The 26123-nt window shown below is 32.4% G+C and overlaps 1 protein-coding gene across 3 annotated transcripts in view; it reads left to right on the top strand.

Annotated features, from left to right (window-relative positions):
- Window positions 1-5526: 5526 nt before the first annotated feature.
- The window catches only part of LOC129805617 (blood vessel epicardial substance), a 50672-nt gene continuing 30075 nt past the window's right edge, over window positions 5527-26123 (top strand). For 2 of the 3 annotated variants that reach the window (XM_055853661.1, XM_055853659.1), the window contains exons 1-2: window positions 5553-5892; window positions 13510-14110. In XM_055853661.1, coding sequence (XP_055709636.1) covers window positions 13643-14110 — 468 coding nt within the window. In that variant the 5' untranslated portion in view covers window positions 5553-5892; window positions 13510-13642. Of the gene's footprint in view, window positions 5893-13509; window positions 14111-26123 lie in introns of all 3 variants that reach the window. The other variant, XM_055853660.1, reaches the window with a different exon arrangement.

The following is a 26123-nucleotide window of genomic DNA, read 5'->3' as shown; positions in this document are numbered from 1 at the left end:
ACATTTCCGGAATGTTATTTTGACTTTTTCGGATTTCTCTCAGTGTACGTATTTGACCATTTTGTTAAGATACATTTAGCCGATGAGAAATGAACAAACTTTTGGAAAATATTTTTTTTTGTTATGAAATAAAGTTTTTTTTTTAATTTTTTGAAATACATAAATAACATTTATGAATTACATGCAACTCATTTGCAAAAAGAAAAATTTTATAAAGGCTTTTTTCTATCATTTTTTCCACCTGGCTTCTCGAACATAGATTTGTCAAGAAACTTATGGCCGACACTGTACATTGTTGTTTTGTAATCTTGTACTAAATAGATATAGGATTATTACACTTTAAGAAATCAGAATCCCTGTTCTCTCTGCATTTTATAATTCTAATCAACTCGAAATTGTAAGCTGAAACTCTGTGTTATGGGCGGTCGCAACTCTAATTAAAAATTGTATAAGGGAAGAGTACTTCGGATCGGACTGTTAAGACACATGCTCCATATTTAGTTGAAAATATAGTCCTCAAAACACTATTTGATATTTTTATGTATGCTAATGGATACATTAGATACCCCTTTTACTATATCTGTGCTTTTGAATTTTTAATTTTTACAATAAATTAATAAAAAATATGTGTAATTGCAAACTTGCACGCTGTACCTCAGATCGTCAGGAATTTAATCAGGTGTCTCAGGGAAAATTGGTTTTATAAATTAAATTAAATTAAATTAAATTAAACTGAGTTAATGCACTCTGCATTCTTGTGATAGTTAAATGGTATAAAGTAGCTAATAATTTAAAAAAAAAATTAATTTGGAGCAACAATGTGGTATTAACCTGACGATCTGAGGAACACTGCCGATCGCTGGTGCTCTTCCCTTATATAGTCTTAAGAAAGGATCATTGGATCCAAATGGCAATAAAAATAATTGGCAATGAAAAATAATAATTGTCTTTATTGCAGTAAAGAAATCATTTGCAAAAAAGAAATCGTTAGAAGTTCAGAAATCTTCAATATGTCCCATAAATTTCACCAGAAATTGAAGGATCGAATCTGAGCACTTATCATATTCTTGTACCTTCCTTCTGACTTTCTTCAGAAAAGCTTTCAAAATTTTCCTTGAAAGATAAATTATCGATACTTATGTTATGACATTCCTTCAAATATTTCCATATTAAAAGAAACAGAAAGAACACTGTAGTCACAAAGAATTTTATCTTTCTCTTGAAAAATTCTTTGTTTTTTGAACTTAAAGATAAACAAAAAAAAAGTAGTGATAAAAAAGGTCCTTGATAAACAAATGTCTTAAGCTTCAGATCTATATAAGTCGACGATAATCATTAAAACATTGCAAGTTTTTTTTTCTTAAATTTCAAGGGTTGGGTTTCGGTGGCAAACACACTTTTTTTTACTTACACCAAATTGCAGAAAAAATGGGGAGAAAAAAACAATTTGTCAGAGAGATGCATTAAAATATCTTCGAACACATGTGTTTATCGATATATTTTTTTCCTTTTCAACTCCTTCCAAGGCATGTGCCTCGACTTTTTCATTGCCATTCAACTGTTGATAAAAAGAAAACAGAATAAATGGCTCAGGGTGACGAAGTTAAATGGGTGAAAAAAATTGGATGAAAGAATTAAAATAATGTTAAAGAGAGTCAAAGTGTGATAAATATAATTTTAATAAGGAAAATGTAAAAGAAAAATTGTAACAAAGCTATGCCGGAGGAATTTACAAACCATTCTTTTTATCTCGTCTGTCATTCCATCCACTTGTTGCATTTCTATGTTTAACGATAAATAAATGTGCGCTAAGTGAATTGTCATGTTTATTTATTAAAAGTATATTCCTTCTTAGAGTATTCCTTGTTATATCATCGAAAGAATTTCAAACAGCAATTATTTATTTTTCTTTTAAAGCCCCAAAATACTGTGTGAGTGCAATTTATTTGATTAGGACTCCCTTTGGTAGAATGGTCAACAATGAGAAAATGAGGAAAAACAGAGAGTGTATTATAGGATTACATTGCTCTTTTCCGCAGAAAAAACAGTCTTGTATGAGCGCAGTCCAATTAATGTCATCAATTTGCAAGTCTTCTAATTGATGGATCCAGAACATTTTACTCTCATCATGGAACTTTATGAATTGCATTTAAAACTGCATCGATTTTTTTCAGGGTCTTTTTTGAGCTCGGAGCATAGAAAGAACTTTCGTCGCCATGCAAAAGACTTTGCAAAATGCTCAAATTGTTGAGCTCGTTTTTATTTATTTTTTTTATTGTTCGAACTCCACAGAGATCAATATATATAATTCCTCGATTTTTTCTTGTTTGTCCGTCTGCTCATCTGCCTATCTGTCTGTCTGTATGTCCGGCCGTTACCACGCCTAAAGTCCAATCGGTTAGAGATAGAGACTGGAACTCTCAGAGACTACCCGATAAGTCGACCCTGGGACCATTAATATGTCCCTCCTTTCCCCTTACCTCTCCCCTTCCCATCCAAAAACTTGTTTTTTGGGATTGCTCCAAAACTCGTCGTGCGATTTTTTTTCATTTTTGAATATATTTTGGAGGTTGTCCAGGTGGACATTTAGTCCTTATACGAAAATACCTTTGTATCATTCCTACACTGAGATATATCCCAAAAAGTCAAAATAACTTTCTGGAAACGTTAATTTTCCCCAGCAGTATTGATCCTAAATTGGTGTAAGTATTACCCTTTTTAGGTTTATTATGGGTTAAAGTTACCTTTTCTCATATTAATTTTATCCTTAAAAGGTGTAAAATAAACATTTAAAATGTCGATATATTTTTACACCTAAGAAGTGTTAAAGTTATGAGGAAAAAAAGTTAATCGCAGCCTCTTATTTGTCTCAGTGTAATAACGATTTACAAGGTCAAAGGTTAAAAAGGCTCAATGGAATGGCATCATGTTTGCTCGTTCGAAAGGTCACTGAGAAAACAAAGAGGGTGCGATTAACTTTTTTCCTCATAAGTTTAACACCTTTTAGGTGTAAAAATATATCAACATTTTTTAATGTTAATTTTACACCTTTTTAAGGGTAAAATTAACATGAAAAAGGGTAACTTTAACCCCCAATACACATAAAAAGGGTAATATTCATACCGATTTTGGATCAATACTGCAGGGTAAAATTAACATTTCCGGAATGTTATTTTAACTTTTTCGGATTTCTCTCAGTGGTCTTGGAATTCTTGACAAGCCTGTACAGATTACAATCAATTATGAACCGGTCCATAACCGACAACTAATTTTTATTCGAAATTCAGTTGTAGTACTTCTAAGGTATATTTTGGGCAATGTTTTGAAGTGATTTATAAATCGGTTGTGAACCGGTTATGAATCGGATAAATAACTTTTGTGCGAAAATTAATTTTATTACTCTTACAATTATTTTGTGGGACTTTTTTTAAAAATCTATTGAGAATCGGTAAACAGTAAATTATATCAAAGTGCTTTTGAGGTATAGCTTCTAAGTCACTAGTACGAGCACTTTGCAAGACCTAGGACGCTTTGGCGCCCCTTTTTTTTTAAATTTGATCCAACTATGGGTAAAGTTCTTTTGTAAAATTTACTTATGGGAAAGTATATTCTTCCTTAGAATGTACATGCCTTCGAATAATGTGAATTTCTTTTATTTTTCCTAATGACCTCTACACACTAGAGACATTTTTGTCCATATTGAAGAGTTTTTCCTAAGCATAGGGAGTTTGCTTCTACACAGAAAAAATATTTTGTAAAATGTTCGTAAATGTTTGTGAATTCCTATGGGGGAGTTACAAAATGCTCGTAAATCGTATAATCCACAATCAAGTGCGTAAAAGTTTGTACTTTTTTCACAAACATTGTTGGTAACATGATCATTTGACGAGCATTTTTTGTACTTTTACAAACATTTGTTTGTAAATGTTCGTAAACACACAAAAAAATATTCGTAAAATTTTGTCATTTGTTCGTAAATGTTCGTAAAATATTCATCAGGCAAACAAAAATTTACGAACAAATGAAAAAATTTTACAAACACTTTTTGTGTATTTACGAAAATTTACGAACATTTGCGAACAAATGTTTGTAAAAGTACAAAAAATGCTCGTCAAGTGATCATGTTACAAACAATGTTTGTGAAAAAGTACAAACTTTTACGAGCTTGTTTGTGGGTTATACGATTTACGAGCATTTCGTAACTCTCCTATAGGAATTCACAAACATTTACGAAAATTTTTACAAAATATTTTTTTCTGTGTATATGAACAAAAATTTCTCTAGTGTATAGACGCCATAAGAGACTTACACATAATTATCAATAATTTATAAGGCTTAATATTTAATACAAAAGTGTAAGTCGCATTATTCGAAGGCATGAACGTTCGAAGGGAGAGATATATACTTTCCCCTATAGGAGAAAGCATCAAGCTCATGAGTTTGAGTATTTCATGAAATCTTAAGCATTTATCATTAATATTCATATTTAGGAGGAGTTGGGGCTATATTGAGCTGGGGTAACATTGAGAACGCTATTTGCCTTGAATTTTTAAAGGAAGCTAAAACTAGCTATAATTCAATTGATTAATCACAATTGTCATTTACGAAATGTGAGATTTTCCAATGTACTGTAAAAAATTGGTCAAATTTAGAATAAATGTTTTTCAAAAGGATATTCTTCCATGCACAATATGGAAAAGTTTCGACAAATTAGCGACCAACTGGAGGCAACTGGAGCCAACTGGAGTTTTTTAAGCTAATTTACCCTTTAGTGCCATAAATTCGTGTTCTGGGAGTCTAATTTTACCAGATTTTTAAAATATATTTTTTTTTTCAAGCCTTTATCTTATAGGTTTCCTAATTTTTCAGGAGCTCTTTGAAAATATCTCAAACAAAATATAATATCGGACAATTAGAGCAAGTTCATTATACTTTAAATTGCCTTTCTATATGATTTACAATAAATTAATAAATTTTAATTAAAAAATTGTTCTAGAGCCGTTTGGAGTAACTAAAAGTGCTTAGTCACAAGCCTTTAATTAGGTACTTAGTGTTAGGCTGAGTTATGTCATAATTAATTTCGCTATTCGTTACAAAGAGCTGACGTTTGCTTTATTGTCATTATTTTGTACGTAGTTGGATGTTTCACGACTGTTTAAAATTAACCCTTCCATTTAAGAACTTATTGTTAAGTACTTAAAAAGTACTTAAAGTATTAGCCGGGAATTTTTAGCTGTGTGAAACTGCCTCACCCTCTTCTATTAAGAAATTCTCCTATTGGGAAAAAGTTATGAAAAAGTTTGTGCCCAATCGGAGGACAAAAAAAATGATACACGTATACAAGGCTTGAAGATATGGGTTATTGTACCATTTGGCAATTGAAAGTTTTTCTCAGTGTTCCGTTGGCAATTCAAAATTCAAAAATGAGCTTTCATCCAGCTTTATGAGCTTTATCATGTAGAACAGCATAAATATAACAGATGTCCGAGTACTTTGCTTACCAGACTGCTCACACGAGGCGTTTGTATCAAAGTCAGTCGCTCACTCGGTCAGTATCAAGTCGTCTGAGGTCGCGTGAGGAGTGATTGTGAGCGCAATGTCGGAAAATTGAGAGTGAAAATAGCATCTCCAATGTAATTAATGTTAAATTGCAGCAAGAAAGCGTAGAATATGTAATGGTATAATTGCTGTGCGAGACTCTTATTGTGAATCGTCAAGTGAGAAGTATAGTGTATGAAAATTTTCAATATATTTTTTTTATCACGTTCTTTTGGCGTGCAAGAAGTCAGGAGTAGATCATCCCCCTGGAAAATTTTTGGGTGCAATTTTGTGTGGCTAAGACAGGGCAGGGAGGATTTTTCATTTTATCGCAACGGAGCAATTGTGAATGCGGTAAGCAATTTTAATTCTGCATGAAAGGAGTTGGCAAGTGGATATTTGGTGTGTGTTTTATCGATTTTTCCGCGGTGAATGCTAAATTTGTGCAAGATGCAGTCAGTACACAGCTGAAGCATATGACCCTCGAGGCACGAAAAAAGGGGTTGTGCACCCTGAATTTTCCAGCACACCCTCCCAAAAAATATAAATATATATACTAATCGACAGTACGGCTCCCTGAGGCGGAAAATCGCTCAAGTGGAGGACAATGCATGTTGTTCAGTAAACAATTCGCTAGTTTCTTTTGTCCTCGAGAACTTACCAAAAGAATCGATAAGAACTCGTTGGGGAGGGTTAAATTCTCGATAGCGCGTCAATTTTATCCACATTTCCGTTCTTCACGAACAGATAAATCCCACTTGCGTCTTAATAATCGCTGTCTAAATTTTCACATGGAACAAATTACAGAATCTTGACAAAAATAATAAACATCAAAGAACTATTTTAAGATCCCTATACGAATACAAATACGAGAGATAATTACGAAAATATAATTACAATGGCTAATTAGGACCTAGTCATTAACTGAAATGATCTGTTTGATCACAAAAATTTAAATAATTGTTAATATAGTGTGATTCTAACTGTGTTATCACACTTGCACATTAAAATTTTAATACGATTCACATTAATTGTCGCTGGTGAGAGTCCAAATGTGTAATTTGTGTGTTTGAATCATTTTATATTCAAAATTTGATCTATTTGTTAATAAAACGGTAGACTTGGCCCGCAAAATTTGATATAAATTGATTTATAGCATTAATGCGAAAATTTAATGCGATTTTCTCTTTAATTTTTTAATGTGAAAAATATTTATGCTTTAGGTAAAATTAAACTTATTTTTGCAGGTCAAGTCCACTTCTTTATCAATAAATAGAAAAACCCTAAATATTAAGTGACTCAACGACACAAATAACATATTTGGACGCTCACAAGCGACAATTAATGTGAATCACATTAAAATTTTAATGTGCAAGTGTGATAACGCCGTTGTGTTAAATAAAGTATTTCCAGCATCATTGGATATTATTGGAGTCCAAAAAAATATATATTTAAATGAAAATTGAGAGAAGACGTATTATTTTATGTTTGTACTAAATCATTGAAAATTTCAAAATTAGTAGAATGCTATATATTCTATTAACCCATAAATTTTAAAAAGGATTACTGTAAGTTTCTCATTTATTATAGGCTTTTTATTATTGGTCCAAGTTAGAGACACAGACCAAAAATATTAATATCCAATAACAAATGTTCCACAGAACGTACTTCTTAAACGAATGGAGTCATGTGTGAGATCGTTGGAAAGGTCTTGAAAATTCTGACAAACCTGAATCGGTCTATTGAACAATTACCCCGTTACTACCTAATTCCTAATTTTTATACGAAACTCAACTTCGTTTATCATAAGATAATTGCGATCTCTTGAATGTTTTATAAATCGGTTCTAAACGATTATGAATTAGTAAACTTCAAAACAAAGGTAAAATTTGATAAGGCAAGAGTCATTTGTGTGCTGATACAGTCTTTACGACCAGATTCTTTTATTTCATGGAGATTATTGTATAATTTTGGGTTATGTAATGAGTATGATCTAACCTAAGAAAACAAGGTGAAAAATTTCCCCAACAACAAAAAAACGTTAAATATCTCCTGAAATCTAATTCCCTTACTTTATATTTAGTTAAGAACTTAAGAGCAATGTAAGGTTATTCTGAACATAACCTTCAAATTTTGAATGATGCTAACATAAAAAAATCTGAGCTTTAGAAATTATTTCTACAAGATTTGTTTATCTAAGAGACAAATAAAAAATAACAATCGTAATAGTAAATTTCTTTGCGGCTACATAATAATATTTCCGCTCTTAATACATTTTTTTTTTACGAATCAATTATTTTAAAGTTGGAGTTTGATACTTGTAAAATAATAAAAAAAAAACTTTTTAATTCAATGATTTCCCTTTTTGTCGAAATATTATTCAAATAATTCCGCTAAATCAGATAAAACATGCTTTAAATGTTTGAGGTTATGCTTGACTTAACCTTAAAGTATTAAAATAACGTATTGAACAAATAAGAGAATGCGATTCATAGTCCAACTTTCGAAGTGTCCGACTTGTGGCAAATTATCATACGCATTGCAAAATACTAAAAACTTTTGAAAATCGTGAACTGGTTTTTATCCATGAGTTGGAAGTCCAAATAGGAAAATGATGGGAACCTGTACTTATGAAGTACAGCATCTAAGTTACAAGTTCGAGTATTTTGCAAAGCTGAAACGCTTTGCCACCTTTTTTTTTAATAAAATCGAATTTAAAATTTATTAAATAAAATATAATTAAATAAATGCAGATAATAAATTCCTTTGTTTATTTAAAATTTATAACAGTGTCTTTCAAATATTAAAAGTATTTATTGACAAATACGATGTTATTTGATTTTGTTCACCTTTCGAATGACCATATATAAAAATGAACAATACACTAAGGCAATAAATGTAATTAAATGTAAATTAATGGAAGAATAAATTAAAATGTAATGACATAATTTCATAATTCATAATTTATTTAGCACACAAGTTTAAGCACGTGCTCTGAAAGCAAAGTAATCAACAAATTAAGATTCATTAGTGATCCATTATTATTAATTTTATATTTATTTATAAATTCATAGGGGAAAATAGGGCACCTTTTAACTTGGATTTTTTCTCCTATTTTAAAACAGAATTAACTCTGTTTTCTCTTACCAAACGGTAAGAGATATCGACTTCCGGTCTTCGATGATACTGCTAAAATGACATTATTTCGAAAGTAATCTTTTTCTTCTTCCCTTTCCCCCTTCATTCTTTTTGTAACGCTTTAAAATATGTTAAAAACGAAATTTTCTAAAAAAGTAATTTTATTTACCTCAAGTAATTGTGTCCACCGCCGTCTTAGACTTAGTGACTAACCTCCAAAGCCGAATGTTGAAAATCTAAATAAGAGAACAAAACATAAATGTTAAAACGGTTTGCATAAGTCATTGCTTCTGTACATAAATGACAATTTTCTAATTTGGCATTGCTCTTCACTCTCTTTTTAGTCTTTTATCGTTTTACGCTATTACAAAACAAAAGGCCTCATCATTTATTTAACTTTAATAATCGCATAGCATTGTTTTATCTGTGATGTGAGGTGATTGACCAAATATTTTCTTCAGTTTTTATTATGTTTATATTTAGTTTAAAGATACAAAACAATAAGGTAAAAATAAAGTAACATGTAGAAAATAAATCGTTCAGCGTCACAATTATTGGCATCATACTGTGTATCGTTTTTGTCAATTTTTTTTTTCTATCTCCAACGTATAAATCTCACTTCGAGTGTTTTTGCACAATGAAATTGAGTAATTTGGTGAACAAGAGAGTGATTGTGAGTATCCAAGTTCCACGAAAAGGTTTTTATCAAGAACTTTTGCGCACTTTTCGTGGCATTTGCACCAAAATATCCCCACAGAAATTCGATTCGCCCATGGAGGCGGAATGGGACCAATTTGAGTTGTATGATTTTCATCAATGTGTAAATTTTATGTATATACGCTGAATAATAAATAAGAATGTCTGGAAATCATCAAATATCGTGGGCTTTTTTTCCACAACGCCTTCATACTTGCACACCAAATTAATTTCACTTGATCATCCATACAAATATATAAGATCATTATGAATTGGAATACAAACAAAAACGCAAGATGTTGATTCTTTTGGCTGAACACTACAACAATCTTTTTTTTTGGGTGTTCCAGCAGTTTGTGTTTAAAGGCATTGCAAGTGAAAGAGAAATGACCAAAAAAAAAGTATCTTTATACCAGAGTTTTGTCTCATTGCCAAAAACATCCATCCAACACGAGTGAGGATGTTATGTAATCCAACTGAAAATTGTTTATATGATACAGTAAGAATTTTAAGATGGAAATTGTAGCCAGAAACGAATAAAAATGCAATGCGGAGACTCTGAGTATAACGAAAGATAAGTTGCTCTTACAATTATTCGATTACAGCAATAATATTCAAGTAATGAGCGTTGATAAAAAACACTTTTAAAAAGATATTTTCATGGCAGTCATTTCAGTGGCATGAGTTAAAAACAGTGCTATAAAAACACCAAAGAGGAAACAGAGCTTTTTGCTGGAATTTAAATATACACTACCATTTACTTTTTATTTAGGATATATAATAATTATTTAGTTCACAAATTCCACAACTTATTTAGTATTCATTTGCTTAGTTCTTTTTTTTTCGTAGCGTAATCTTTCCCATATTTGACCTACATGAATTAAAAAATAGAACCGATACAGCACCAGATAGCCTGTATGAGTCATTTTGTCCAGGTAGTGTTAATAACACTAACACGACATATATCCGGTTCGGTGACTTTTTGATTTAGCAAAGCGCGAAACACCACGCAAATTTTCCAAAAGCCGCAAACAAATGATAGATTTTCAGATTGTGGTCAATTTTCAATGTCAACCAACAAATAATTTTGAAAGTGTTTGTGAACAATAAACTTCAAAAACCTCCAATATTCATTGAATGCCAAATTCAATTTCAATTGCAGAACTCTTATATTCTTTTCTAAGACATTTGGTTGTTTTTAATTTGCCTTTTCCCCCCAAAAAGGCCTTGTTATTATTTTCGTATTTAAAAGAAGTGACAAAGTGACCCAGCTTTGCGGCGTGCTCGAACTCGTGGCTTAGATATTATACCACAAAATGTAGTTTGGCATCATTGGTTTTGAGTGTTTTGTTTAGCGGCCTAATTCATATAAAACATTACCGGACGAGTATTTCGTAAACTTTTTTTCAGTTGCACTGATTCTTTTTTACTAGTTCATTATCGATTCATAATTATTTAAAAACGATTTATTTGGGATTCCAAGACCTTTAGATTGAATCAAAACGAGTCTAAGGGCCTTGACAGACCTGAGGATTAACCGAGAGACGGCTTAGCATAATTATATTTGGAATAATGGTTAAACTTCATTTTCATCATTTTCCACTAAGTCGTCTCTCGGCTTAAGTCGTAAGTGTGTCTAGGGCATAAGTCGGTTGAGAAATACACTTTCCAGAACTGATAAACTGTTGACCTTGAAAATCGTTATTTGGCATGATTCAAGGTTTTTTTTTTGGAATATAGAATAAATGTTCCCCTAGAGAACATTTAATAAAACATGAGAATATAAAAATTTAGGATCATTTCCAATTCTGAACATTTGAGATTTCTTCACTGTTTCAGATGGGCAAAGAGAAAACCAGATTTTCTTTGGTTTTTTTTTCGTCTGAACGTCTGAAACAGTGTGGAAATCTTACAATTCCAAATTGGAAATGGTTCCAAATTGCTGGAAGCCTTAACCCTTTAACGACGACAGACTTTTTACGGACCGAAAATCAACAATAAAAATTTAATTGATATGCAAAATCAATGAAACGTCTTACATCTGGCTTTGGAAAATCCAACAGATTCTGATTCGATGCATTTTTTACCACTACGAGCGATAGGGACAAAAATAGCCCAAAAATTAAAGTAATTTTTCTGAAAATGCTAATGAATAATAATTTTCAGTCTAATGAAAAATATTACGTTTGCGTGTTGTAGTTTCTTTTTCCAAAACGGGTTTGTTTAAAAAATTGAAAGTAGAAAAAATAATGAAAATCACTTTTCAATATGAGAATTAAAAAAAAAATAGCTGGAAACATAAAAAAATAAGTTTCTTAGTTAGGATTTTTTTTCTTTATACGACACCGGTGTTCCAATTGTCCTTAAAAGGTTAAGCCGCTATATATACATATTTGGCTCCTAGCTCAAGCGATGGCCTGAGAAAAAGCCAATTACTATGCTTTTTCCGTAGAGTTCAAGCAGATGATTTTAATATGGTTAAAGGTTAATTTATTAAATACTTGTAGGTAATAAAGAATTTTTGACAAAGAATCGAAATCGAGATAGATTGAATATATTTCTATAAAAGCGGTCTCAGACTGGAGGTTTAGTCCAGTTCCCGAAAATCTTAAAATCTTGAATAGCAACAAATTGTATTTAGCTTTTCTAAATCTAATAGATTATTTGCCCTTATTAGATAGATAGATAGATATTTATTCATCAGCAATGCTTATAAGGAACCACACAAATTAGTCCAAACCTTAGTCAAAATTTTCGAAAAAATATCTTGACTGATAAGAAATCAGAGAAGTAAAACCATATAGCTAAGTCTTCTGTCTGAAGCCCGAAGATGGTGTAATTCGGAATCATCTTGGAATTTTGAGATTTGTTAACTGGTTCAGACGGTCAAAGTGAAAAAGAAAACCACAAAGAAGTACGAGACTTTACATTCGAAAGTACTTCCGCGTTGTTTTTCCTTTTACCATCAAAACTGTTAGAAAATCTTAAAATTCCAAATTAGACATGATTCCAAATTATAGCCCATCTTACCCTAGATTTTGGTCTGACCAGGGGCCCATCAAGTCTAATAAAATGTGAAGCTATTTTTCACTTTTCCTTGTAAAAATTTTGCAGATACTGCACTGCGACTTAAACAAAGTTGCTCGTAGTTCTTGTATTATTTCGGCGAACATTATGAAATATGTATTTTTAGATAGCTTTTAATGCACAATTTCGAAATATATCAGACTGATAAGTCAATTCTCTTTAGGAAAAAACTTGCCACTAGTCCTCAGTGCTTCTATGCAAAAACGTATAGAAAATGAAATGTCGAGAGTCCCCCGGGTCTGACTGTTATCTTGGAAAACTGACTTCCGCATTGACAAAAAGCCTGAGTAACATTTGAATGATTTAGTTTTAGATAATTAGGACATTTTATTCTTTCTTTTTCTCAAAAATATTTTTAATAAAAAGTATATCTTATCTATTTCAAGGAAATATATTTTAGTACTCTATAAAATTAAACTAATGAGTGTTTTACCATTTACTCAAAGGTGTTGATAACTGTACCGCTCACGGTTTACTCTGAGAACCATTTTTTCACCCCTTCAATTTACTATTTTTTTCTCTGAGGAAATATTTACGTTTATTAGATTGACCAGTGATTTCTTGAAGCATTTTCTAGTTAAATAAAATTGTTTGGTTGGTTTTAATTGTAACTCTCTATGAATAACATAAGAAACTACTAATATCAAAAAAAGGGGTGATGTGACCCCCGGCTCAACTGTCGCAGTTGTGAGTTCGAGTCTCGCCCGGTGCAAATGATTGAAGCGTCTGAATGGACATTTTTCACGAAACATCTGAATAATAAATTTATAAACTGAACAACGTACGTACAAAATGGCAATTAAAGCCCGGTACATCGAAATAAATAAATAATAATAATATTTCTTAAGCCGTGATTACTTTTTTTTTTCAAAACCGTATAATATCGTTTTTGATGATCATAATGAATGACAAAGCAAAATTGGCCTAATAGACTGCCTGGTTTCAATATATTTTAATAACAATAATCATTTTTTCGATTTTTGCGTGACTTTTTAGCATTGTTAATTGTGATTTATAATGATTGCCCTATGCCTTACTATTCCTTTGCAGACCTGTCGAGGTGGGAAAGTCAGCGTCATGTCGTAGCTCAGTCGCGTGGATGTGATCGAATGTGACTCTCGGGAAGTGGAGGGAAATTACTTTTGAAGTTGTGTACCTCGTTCTGGAGACTGCTTCTTGCAAAATGCTGCTATTGAGCGCCCTGGCGCTAGGCCTGGTGGAGTCTACAGGCCAAAATGTGGCCAGTGGAATTGGGCGAGGTGGTGTTGCGGACACGAGTGCCAGTGGGGAGGATAACATGTGGGACAGCAATACCACCTTCCGCCTCGATTCATCACCTGTCGAATGGGCTATTGGGATGGACTTAACCACGGCATGTCCAACTATGCGTAGACCTCACCATTTGTACTACCAACTGGGCAATGCACTGATGGCTGTGGCCTTCCTGGCGCCCGGCGGCCCCTATGGTCAGCTGTGGCTGCGAAGTGTCCTTGTGATCGGATGTGTTCTCATGGCAATGTGGGGATGGCTGGTGGAGTGCACAGTAGATGCCTTCATATGGGCCATCGTGTTCCTTGTGATTAATTTTATACATGTGATTGTGCTCCTCTTCCGTTTGCGACCCGTGAAATTCGAGAAGGAAATTGAATCGGTAAGTTGAGTCAAAAAGCTATTTCTAAACGTCTCAATCCCCTACTACCAAAAAGTAGAAAGGATTTATGTGCAAAATGATAACATGAGATGGTGAATAAAATTGCCTCAAATATTTAGCAATATTGTCTGAAACATTCAAAATGCTAATATATAGAGTTTGAATAGCATTATGGCTAAACATCACGTGTCACGGTTCCACTAAAGCGTAATTGCTGATATGAATCACAGAATGAAATTTGTTCAAGCGACACACAGCTGCTGCCTTAATCATTCTTTTTGCTTTTTCACTTTTTTTTTTATTCAACTTCTACCGACTTCTTTTCCAGTGGCCACCTTTCTTTTTGTACAGTCTGACGCCAAATATTGCTAAAATTCCTTGGATAACCAAAGGAATTCTTTGCTTAATTGAGATTTAAATATTTAATTTACTGCTGTAAATTACAACAAAATGTTTCTTTTTGTGAGTTGAATATCGACTTGGGTTTTGGCTTCCTCGATAGTGTAGCCTAAACATATCTTTCAAAGACAGATATCTTTCATATGAAGATAAATAAAGATAACGTAACAATTTGCAGAGACAAACCTAATATTTACCACTTCATTTTAGCATTGATTTTTTTTTTTAACTTTTTCCATGTTAATGTAACTGTGAATAATAATAATGCCGGTACAATATCCCTCAGAGAGACCAGGCATTCTCTTAAAAAGCGAAACAGACATTTTTTGAATCGAATTAAGGACTCTTGCATTAGTTAGTGCGTAAGTGTAAGAGCTCTTTAGCTACACAGTAAAAAAATATTACAACTAAAATAGTGGGTAATTTTTTGCATCACTATTTTAATGGTAATTTTGACAAACGTGTAATTTTTGAAACGTGTAATTTCCCGCGTGTAATCTCTTGCGTGTATTTTTTTGCGTGTAATATGCAGATGTAATCTGGAATTCTGTGTAAAGTGGTGCGTGTAAAATACAAAAACTTGTAATTTCAAACGTGTAATTTTATTTTCTTGTAAAATGTTTTTACAAAATATTTTTTTTTATTTTCCTGCTCTTTTTTCGCTGCTGGTTTTATCCATTTCCAACAGATGATGTCCCGAGTACAGGGATGACTTTTTTTGTTGATGAGATTGATGATGAACGAATCTGTAAAAAGAGACAATCGAGAGATTGTAATAGAAAATTTGCAGTTCCGGGAACGATATTTACGCGATCATGAACAGATTCAGAAGAAAATTAGAAAAAAGCTGAAACCTTAAGGGTGCTGCTATCTTCCTCCACTGCTCCACCGGCTATTCCTCCTTCACGTCCTTAGAAGCTGAATTCCGTCTTTCGGTCATTCCGTCATCTTAACGTCTTGCTGTTCATCCCCGTAAAATTTTCTTCTGTGAATAAAAAATAAACTAAATTGTATAAAAATGGGACTGACGTGATAATCGTGATAATCACAAATTGTCTGTGGAATACCCCAAAAGTATCGCACTAAGGGAAATTGTTTCCGGAATGACAGAAGTGCGACTGGAGAAATTCCATAATGAAAAATGAGGCTAAGATAAATCACTTGAACATGCGGGAGGCACTGAGGGATGCATTTTGAACCCACTATGATAACGGGAGCGCTCTACGGGACAGAAAACTTAGGGAAATCGTCTGTTCCGGGAATAATATGTGGAATTTTGACAAGTTTGAAACACGTTCAAAACCTGTTCAAAAAATTGCAGATTTTTGCACCGTGTTTTTAAAGGATTTCACAGTACGATTGATAATCACTCTGGGGGCTATATTGGGGGCCACCAATGGCCAAAAACTGCCCTTTGAGACAGAAAACTTGTATGTAAAATGACGCCCCGCAACAAGGCATTTCACACTGGAATTTTTTCACTATTTGTCGCAATAACACTTGAAAAACGTGAAAACCCGCACTGAGGAAATGCATTTCACTTTTTATTTAAGGGATTAGATTGTTTTTGAACAAGATTAGGGCGTGAAAAGTCGAAAAACAAAGGAAAATACTCACCGAGGTGGATGCTTCCTGCAGCTGTCAAACTGTAATGGCAAATTTACACGTTTTCCATTACACGCACCAAATTTTACACGCAGTGGAATATTTACCACTTTTTTAGTGACACAGTTCCACTTAAATAATGGTAAAATTACATTTTTGAATTACACGCTGAAAATTTTTACACAAATTATTTCTTACACAAAATTTACCATTTTAATAGTGGTAAAAATTAAAATTTACAATTTTTTTAGTGGTAATTTGGAAATTACACGTTATTTTTTTTACACGATTTTTTACTGTGTACTGTATACTTCGAAGTTCACAAAATTGTAAAAAGTATTTATTATTTTCAAAAAATTCGTCACTGTAATGGCCTCTACACACTAGAGATAATTATGTCCATATTGAAGAGTTTTTCCTACACAGGCGTAGGAAATTTGCTTCAATATGAACATAAAATTCTCTAGTGTGTAGAGACCATAAGGGCCTTGACAGATCTGAAGATTAGCCGAGAAGCGGTTTAACGTAATTATATTCGAAATAATGGTTTACCTACATTTCCATAATTTTCCACTAAGCCGTCTCTCGGCTTACGTCATAAGTCTGTCAAGGACCTAATCGTGACATTTATAAGAAATTATATGAGGTTGCAAGGTATAAAGTGGCGCAAAAACTTTCCCTATGATAACGGTGCGAATTTCCTGTTGCTTTCAAGTAGCTAGTAAGTCATTTCTTAGTCAAAGATTGCTGATCATAAAATTAGGTTTATAGCCATCTATCTTATGACTAAGAAATTACGAATCAGTTCCTCGTAAACTAAAAGAAAATTCGCATTATTTGAAGGTTCATACCTATATTTCTCTATTGAAACCGGTGCAAACGTATAGGTTGAGGTATATTGTCGTTGGAGAGTTCAGAAGATTACCATCTTGTAATCAGTGTCTTGTCTACACCGAGAAAAATGTGGATGGTAAAATTTACCATCCACCATACAAAATTTTAATGGGCGGATAGTAGCAAAGTCACTCAGCAAACGCGATATTAGATCGGACTGTCAAAAATTATAGAATCTACGTGCTCGCCTTTAGAATTTACTATCCTATGGATAGTAAATTCTAATAGCCGGATGGTAAATTCTAATAGCCGGATGGTAAATTCTAATATCCCCGGATAGTAGATTTTACTATCCGGATGGTAAATTTTACTAGCCGGATATTAGAATGAAAAATTTTTGAAAAATTTAATTTTTCATTCTTAAATTAATTTTTGGTCATTGTTTTAGGGCTTGTCGCCCCTTCCTGCTGGATATTCTTTGTTTTTCAAACCATTTTGGTGCGTGAAAATCTTTTTCTAACATTGAGGCCATTTACACCGCCGCATTGGATTGAGATTGAATTGTCCCAAAATCGGTCTTTGGGAAAATTCAGTCAGAATCTAATACGACAGTCTAAATGACCTCAATGAAATCGTTTAGATTGCGGCCTTAGATTAAGACTTAATTATCATAAATTTGGTTTTGGAACAGTTCAATCCCAATCTAATGCGGCGGTATAAATAGCCTCATTGACGATTGCGCCGAGATTTGAACACGGACCCTTTGTGATGACGGTCGAGTATCTTCTAACTGCTCCACGAATTCCTATAATATATACAAAGCATATCGAGAACCGTTGCATCGTAACCTAAGACGATGACTTTATAACAGCAGGATGGTAAATTTTACTGCATTGGATGGTAATTTCCATCCAAATTACTATCCTCCCGTTTAATTTTACTGTCTTCCAGTTAAATTCTAACATCTAATATCCGGCTAGTAAAATTTACTATCCGGAAATTAGAATCTAGGAGAGGTCAAGATAAAATGTAAAGGAGGATAATAGATTTTACCATCCGGCTACTAGAATTTAATATCCATATAGGATAGCAAGTTTTACAATTTCAAGATTGTAGATTCTAAAGGAAAGTTTCTATGGAGGATGTATTTTGTACTATCTTTTGAGACAGTAGAATTTAAAGACACGATTTGTAGAAAATATCATCCAAATTGTTCTCGGTGTAGGGTAAGTGTGCCAAATTTCGGCATAGTTGCATGCAAGCGCCAAAGTCTCAAGTTTGAAATGTAATATTTTTATTACAAATTGATTTCTTTATTCATTCTTCTTAAGGAGTGTTGCTTAGAACCTTGTAGACAGTTTATCGTCTTTATTCACTCTGAAATTATTCTTAATACATTTTAAAATTAATAAAAATGTAGACATAGCTTTGGTCCCCTTTTTCGGTCACCTTCATTCTCATAGTTCCTTGCCCTTCGGGAATTCTTCCAATGTCTTTTTCACGTTATCTCGTTTATCGAAGCTATATTTTTTGTTATTATTTTGGATTGTATAATCTCTAGAATTGGTAAAAACTAAAAATTTATGGAAAATTGAAGAACAAAAAAGGCCGGAATTTGCAAGCTGTCCGGAATTTGGCACATTTACCTACTTCTATAAACAATCGCATAAAATGGGCATTTTATGTATAACATAATGTGCAGAAAATGCAATGATCTTATATGGGACTGTCTCGGATTGGGTAACCAGACGACTGCTACTGGGTAAAGCGGTACTGTCTAACGAAGACTTGTCTAAGCTAAAGCCGTCTTGCTTGATAGAATTTATCCGCAAAATGAACTGACTTGCTCTTGATAAATTTTGTCCTTGACAAAGGATTTGGTGATTGAGAATGGCTTATGGACCCAAACAAAGGAGTTGGTGCAGAAGACCCGTGAGATATATCGTTTAGATATTAGAAGGGTAAATGATAGATAAGGCGGTGAATACAAAACCTTTTGGCCTTGATTGAATGAGCTCAGTTTTCATCTTGGACAACAAAAATGATATTATAAAAATGAGAACAACCTTACTAAATTATTAAAATTTCTTAACTTAAGGTAAAGTACCCTCACTCGACCGGGTTCCTCGATTCGACCGGTGCGGTGGGTCAATTTCGTCAATTTCTATGAATTTATCATTGGTTCGTATTATTCATGGAATAATTGATCTATTAATGCTAGATCATACGCAAAATATTACATCAAATATAAATAAATTGAATAAATAAATCTACCGGTAGAGACGAGGAACTGGTCGAACGAGGGCACTTTACCTTACGATGCAAATCGGTTATCAATCGCAAATAAAATTAAAGGAAGGAACTTTTCCGGGGAAAATTTTGCGACATTTTGTCCCAAATAACCTAATATTTGCAAAAACTTTTTGCTTTGGATTCTGCAGAGTTTTTCATCGAAAAGCCTTCTGCAATGACTTGGCTTTTAGCATATCGTTCTGAAAACTTAGGTATTTAGCGTGATGTCGTAGTGAGTGTGATTTCCTTGATTTATAACAATACGATTGAGACCAGGTGTAATATGCGGAATCCATTAATCTCCCTCGTAATCACTATAAGGGCATGATGAATTATACATAAAGTGGTAACAGGGGCTTTCAAATTAGAATTCAATTATATTATGTGCAGTAATAGCAGCTATACAATTCTACAAAATGACATTTTGCAAATTCACCGTCCCAGAGAAGACCATGTGGATGTAAATAAAGTTTCTGGTGGGGTAATGAACTTTTGATATAGGATGTTTTATGTACCTTTGACATGATACTTTGCCGATCGAATGTCTTCCTTGGTGTTTCGAGCGAGACACGATTATGTAAATTGTGTCTAAATAAAGGAATCGATGTTGCCGCCAACATTGATGAGGAAGTTGATGGGAAGTGGCGTTCTTTCCATGTGCTTATCCTCACATGACTTTTCATTATTCCACCTGGAGTTTTAATCCTTCAGCTCCTTCGCTCACCCGCGATGTTAGGAGTTAATCTTCAAGTGTCACGGCAGTAAAGTAGTGAAAAGCAAGTGCATTCTTGTTATGTAATTCATGAAAGCTAATGAAATGGATAAATACAAACTCTTGCCTGGCAGGTGGTGATATCCTTTGTTTAACTCAAGACAGTCAGCTTTATCTGGAAGGCTAAAGCTGCAGTGATATCAAAGCTTATACTGCTTGGAAATTCTCTGTCATTTCTAATAAGAATTCCAAAAGGCGTGTTCTCCTTTGCTGTCTTATTTCATGAAATGTTATGTCCAGTACAATACACATTTTTGCTTTCATATTACAAAATAAAACTTAGTTTAAAAAAACCTCTTATAGATTTTTAATGCAAGAAGTTTACAGGTGAAACCTCATTATAGAAGATCCTTCAAATATTTTTAAATTATGATGTATCATTTGCTTTTCGTATTGCTCATTTGAAATTAATAACCATAACAAAAAGTAGAACAGTTTTTAAAACTCTTTTCTCGAAGTTATATTTGTTTTTATAATAAAGAAAAAACAAAATTGATAACAGAAACGGTAATATTAAAGCTTTTCTTAAGTAAATTTCGACAACTCAGATTATAAGTCGAACAATTTATTTTTTTTTTACGAAAATCGTTTTATTCGCTTTTTGCATATACTTCTTTATACCCAAAAAATTATACTTGAAAGATAATTATTTTCAAAGTTATAGAGATTTTATATCTCAAAAATCCTATACTCTGCATATAAAATCTCAGCTTCAAATTGCTCTCCTGTAAAATTTGTCTACTGCGAGTTGTTCGTTTCTTATTCTGAGCGGTCGATTTATGGCTAGAGTTATGCCCCTGTAATATGGGAGTAAAATTTTATTCCAAAACATGGATATATGGTATGTTTGGTATCGTGTACTAAACATTTATACAAATGATATAGTGATGCTTTTTAATTTAATAAAATGTTTTAAATTATTTAAGGTCGAAGGAACACCTGTTCGACAGGGAACCCCTATTGACACTTTTGTCAAAATGTTGAAATTTATTTAATGCATCCAATAAAATCTAAGTATTATAACGTTTTTTCATTAATATCCGTTTTTCGATGAGGATAAGTGTTCGAATTTCGTATTCTAAATGGTACAGAGTAGGGTGTCAATAAGTCAAGACACGAGTTCTTAAAGTGTCAGTAGATGTTCCTTTCACCCTACTATAAAACAATCTAACCGGGTTTTATTTTAGCCCGGATACCATAGAGGAATGTGGGCAAAATGTGGCGTGGGGAAAAAATTGATAATTTGCCAGGTAAAAGGAACCGAGACTTCATTTTTTCTATATAAATTCGTTATGAATTTTTTTTTCAATGCGCAGAGTTTTAAGGAATTAAAAAAAAATAATTTTTGGCCCTTCTTGTACTGCTCGAACTTTAATAAGGAGCAGTATATTTAAAATAGTATTTTATCTGCACGGAAGTTATCAATTTTGACCAATTTTTCAATATTGTTATATTAATAAGTGTTTCCAGAATAATTTGTATTTGTTGAACAATAATACGATTTCACGTAGAGTTTTGATAGAATAATGCACGGGGTAAAAAGTAACAAAAATCTGTAGTCAATTTTACATTTAATAAGTCTATTCGGTATCCAGTTCGCCTTTTCTACGATTTCAAGACCAGTCAAAAAAACTTTTGTTTCCAAAAAGAGGGGTGGAATGATAACTTTTCGACACTATCGAATCGATAGTGTCGATAATTCTATATCTTTTATATTACGTGAATATCAACTTTTTGCGACATTCTTAAAAGAATGCGGCTGTTGATAAATATCTATATTAATCACAGGAAGTACAGCTATCGTTTAAATATTTCAGAATCGACAATCGATAGTGTCGAAAATAAGTCATCATGTCATCCCAGTTTTTGGAAAATAAAATTGAAAAAATCACTAATGTTCGGTCACGAAATAAACAACCAACAAATGGATTTTTCTTCTTCTTCATCCCGGAGGATGGGATCGACACCAAGACTAAATGACTACATGGGGGTTCGATTAAAAACAGATATGACAATAATAGTTAATTGAAATTCAATTTAATTAAGCTAGAGAAAAATGTGCTGCAATTAGGTTACAAGGCTATATATTTTCTATCAAAATATTTCAATTGGCCATTTCTATCATCTCCCAGAGTTCACAATAGTGCCTCTTAAAATATCAACAATTGCGTTATATTTTATATCAATATTCGCATCGGCATTTCTGAAAATTTACATTAGATGCACTTTCATAAAATTACTCAAAAAGCTCATTTCTCACTGAAATAGAAAAAATGGGAAAAAGTTTATTGGAAAAAAATAAACTGGTAAATTTTTGGAAGCTCATGAAAAAAATAAAACATTCAATTTTTGTAGCATTTGCCCTATAGAGAAGGGTGGGGCAGTTTTACACATGCAAAACTTTGAAAAATATAAAATTTTTACATCAAAAATTAATATTTGGAAAATATGCAGAGAAATTCACTGGACTTATTTAGTTTAGTCTCTTACATATTTTCTTTTCGAAAAATGCTCAAGAGGGTTTAAGTGTCTCAAAAATCCCAGATCTCCCTTTTTATGAACATCTCTCCTTTATATGAACTGTTCACTTTGACAGTCCAAAGCAATTTTTTTGTACTCTTCATATCTTTCAACTTTTTACATTTCATGAAATAGCTTTGAGTAATTTTCCGGAGAGTTATTTCTGCAGTAATATTACAACACAAAATATTGAGTCAAAGATTATTAATACATGAATCTTTCAATGTCGTCATTTTTCTTTGTTCTTTGTCTCGATGAAATTTGAGAGTAAAATAAAAATTCGTCAGTAGTCTTCTATTGTGTTTAGATCTTCCCATCTCCATTTATGAGAAAAAAAATGCGAGGAAATAAGACGAAAAAGAAATATTCTAGAACAAAATTATGGAGCGACTGTAAAACAAAGTTTAATTAGGTAATTAAAATAAGATGGAAATAACTTATCTACTAAACGTGAGATCAATGCGACAGAAAGGATACAACTTCCTTAATTTCAGTTTCCCTGAATTATTATTTATCTTTATTTTTGTTTTTGTTTTTTTACCAAAATTATGTTTCAGGATGAGAATATTCCATTAACATTCCCATGTATACATTATTAATTTAATGTCCAATTCCTGTAATTTTTTTTTTGAGAATTATAATGAAAATTTACGTTCTCTTCGTTTGCTCTCTAAATTATGAAAAATTAAAATATCACCCTGATGTAATGGTGCTATAAATTTTATTTTAATAGCACTCTTTTAATTTTTGCCATAGCAGAACATTCATAAATATTGCGGTAGTTCAAAATAGGATGCTATTATATCTTTTTTGTCAATACAAGCATCTGACCCAGAAACTGCTGAATGGCAATTTAAGGCAGGATATTGTGTATTGATTTTCGAGGACAGAAAATACTCAATCCACTTGAAGTGATTTGTATGAAGGGATGAAAACGCACTTGAAACGCATCTCACAACTCAGCAAAAGTGTGTGTGATATCTTTAAACATTGGGGAATGGTGCAGAAGAAGTGTCCTAAGCAAATAGACATCAATTTATGGCTGCTTGGGCTACAGTAAACCGATGCCAAAGTAAATATCTACACAATTACAAAATTGTTTGTTCTTTCGTGTCATGCAATATACCACTGGGATCTAATACGCGAATTTGACAATCTTCCCCCGAAAACCACATAATACGCTTCCCTCCCACAAGTTCTCATGATGTTGGCTCAGGTGAGTCAAAAGGCAATATTGTGGATCGATACAAGAGAATACGATGAGAATATTTATTGTGACCGAAAATTGAGGATAAATAATGCGACGTATATAGCCATTCAGCAATTTATTTCTTTGCTCTTTTCCAGTGGACAATTGTCTAAGGGAGTCTTCAGTTCTGTTGTCAGAGACAATTACCCTCCAATAACATTAATCAATTATATTATTCGTCCATTCTAATATGGTTTCTTGTTATAGAAACGATGTATATGGAGCAACCATTAGCATTTGAGACAAACCATAAAAACACAGAATTATGAAGTATATCACATCAATCAATATTTAGATGGTTTGAAAATTTATTTATTTATGTTTACCCGAAAGAAAAACATTATTAAATTAATTAATTTGTACTCTATTAAATGAGGAAATATTGATTTTGCATTAGGCATTGTATAATCAGACATACAAATGCATAATTAAACCAAATGAATACCAATATTATAAATTACAATTAGGGAGCTTTTAATTTCCAATAATTTGAATTTGTTCAAAACTTCTCTCACTTTTAGTATCTCAATTTAGAATTTCATCAATTATTCAAACCTAGAATCCTATTATTGCTATTAATCGTATCTAGATTATTTGCTATAAATGTTATACAATATTGTTGTATTCAGTTGGAGGAATCTGCTAAATTCATTATAGGTTGCCCAGGAGCGCCTTTTCCGCGATGTGATGTTTATTCCATATTCGCTACGATTTTGATATCGCAAAAAAGGATCACCAAGAATTCTTGCAAAAGGATTCACGAGCCAAAAGAATATTTTTTATCACATTAGGGGAAAGCGCGTTACCTTCGGACGACTCAAGCTTTGGACAACTCAATTTTTTTCCATGTATTTAATGGATTTGGCCCATTGCGTTTTCCAGTAAATTTGAAGCACTGAACAGCTATTAAAATATGATATTATAATAGGTCAAATTAATTAAAAACACATTGTCAAACACAAGTTGTCCGATGCTTAAGTCGTCCGAAGGTAGCGCGCTTTCCCCTACTTAGATGTAAATCATCGTTCTTTTAAAGTAGGGGAGACTGGGGCAAAACTTGTCAAAACGCATGTTTAATTCTTTCACGAGCTCTGAGAAAACTTAAACGTTTTATAATGAGCATAATCTTATAGGAAAATTACTGGTCTACAACATTGCAGAAGACTATTTTCCTGTATCCCGAAAAAATATGATTTTCGAATCATTTTCTAGAAGTCGATTTTGTGGAGATTCTCAAAATTGCTGGGGCAAATTTTGTCAGTCTTCGGATAATTTGTGACGTTTTACTCTCGCAAGCGTTAAAAATATCAAAGAAATTTATTTCTCTACAACTTTGTCGAAGATAATTTTTCTCTATCTTAACGAGAAATGTGCTTAAATTGAGCTAATCAGTATTGATATTTTCTGTAAGCCAAATATTCCAAAAATAGGGCTCAAAATTTCATTATTTTTTATTTTACATAATTCTTCCTCGAATCCCTTGAAACTTTGTAAGTTTAAGAAGATTCATGAAGGCTAATAAAAATTTCAAGCATCAGTCTCTTTTATTTTAGATAATAGTAGTGAATATTGAAATTTTCGTTTTGACAAATTTTGCCCCAGTCTCCCCTATCATATCATTGATTGAAAGGATCGAAAACGTCCAATATGCAATGATACTTTACAATTTTTTTTATATCTCAAATACAGTCAAGTTAATCCACGAAAATATTTAGCTTGTAAAGTTGACTGAGAGTTTAGGGTGAGGTTCTGTACCCAGAACAGAGTACCCAAAATTCTGTACCCAAATTTCCTTTACTTGATTCTTTACGATTCTTTTAACTTATTTTTTTTTCTCTTCATAGACCTTAATCACTTTACTGATCGCAGGCTGTGATTTTCTATAGAACTCGGAGATTTTTTTTACATTAATTTGGTATTATAGAATCTCTTTGTGATATCCTGTCACTCCGGGAAGTACAATTTACGATAAGCACGCATCATGGACTCTACTTCTTTACAATAAACAATATTATTATTCATAAAATCTAGCAAAACTTTATTTTCTCACAAAAAATCACTTTAAAAAAAGGAATCATTTAAAATACTCCTAAACTCGTTATAAGATCTTAATAAATCTTGCATCTATCTTCATTATTTCGAACACCGTAACAAACTTTTGATCGATGAAATGTTACAATATTTTTTCTAAAATAATCTTATTAGTAATGAAAAATTAAAATTATTATTTAACCTATAAATAGAAAGGGTATTAACCATAGAATAGAATGCAATGGAATCAAAAACTTATTTTCTTTCAATTTTCATAATAGTTTTTTTATTTTTTTTAACTAGAAATAAGC

Source organism: Phlebotomus papatasi, chromosome 3, assembly GCF_024763615.1.
Source record: "Phlebotomus papatasi isolate M1 chromosome 3, Ppap_2.1, whole genome shotgun sequence".
Classification (NCBI taxonomy): Eukaryota; Metazoa; Arthropoda; class Insecta; order Diptera; family Psychodidae; genus Phlebotomus; species Phlebotomus papatasi.
This window is presented reverse-complemented; position numbering and strand designations above follow the sequence as displayed.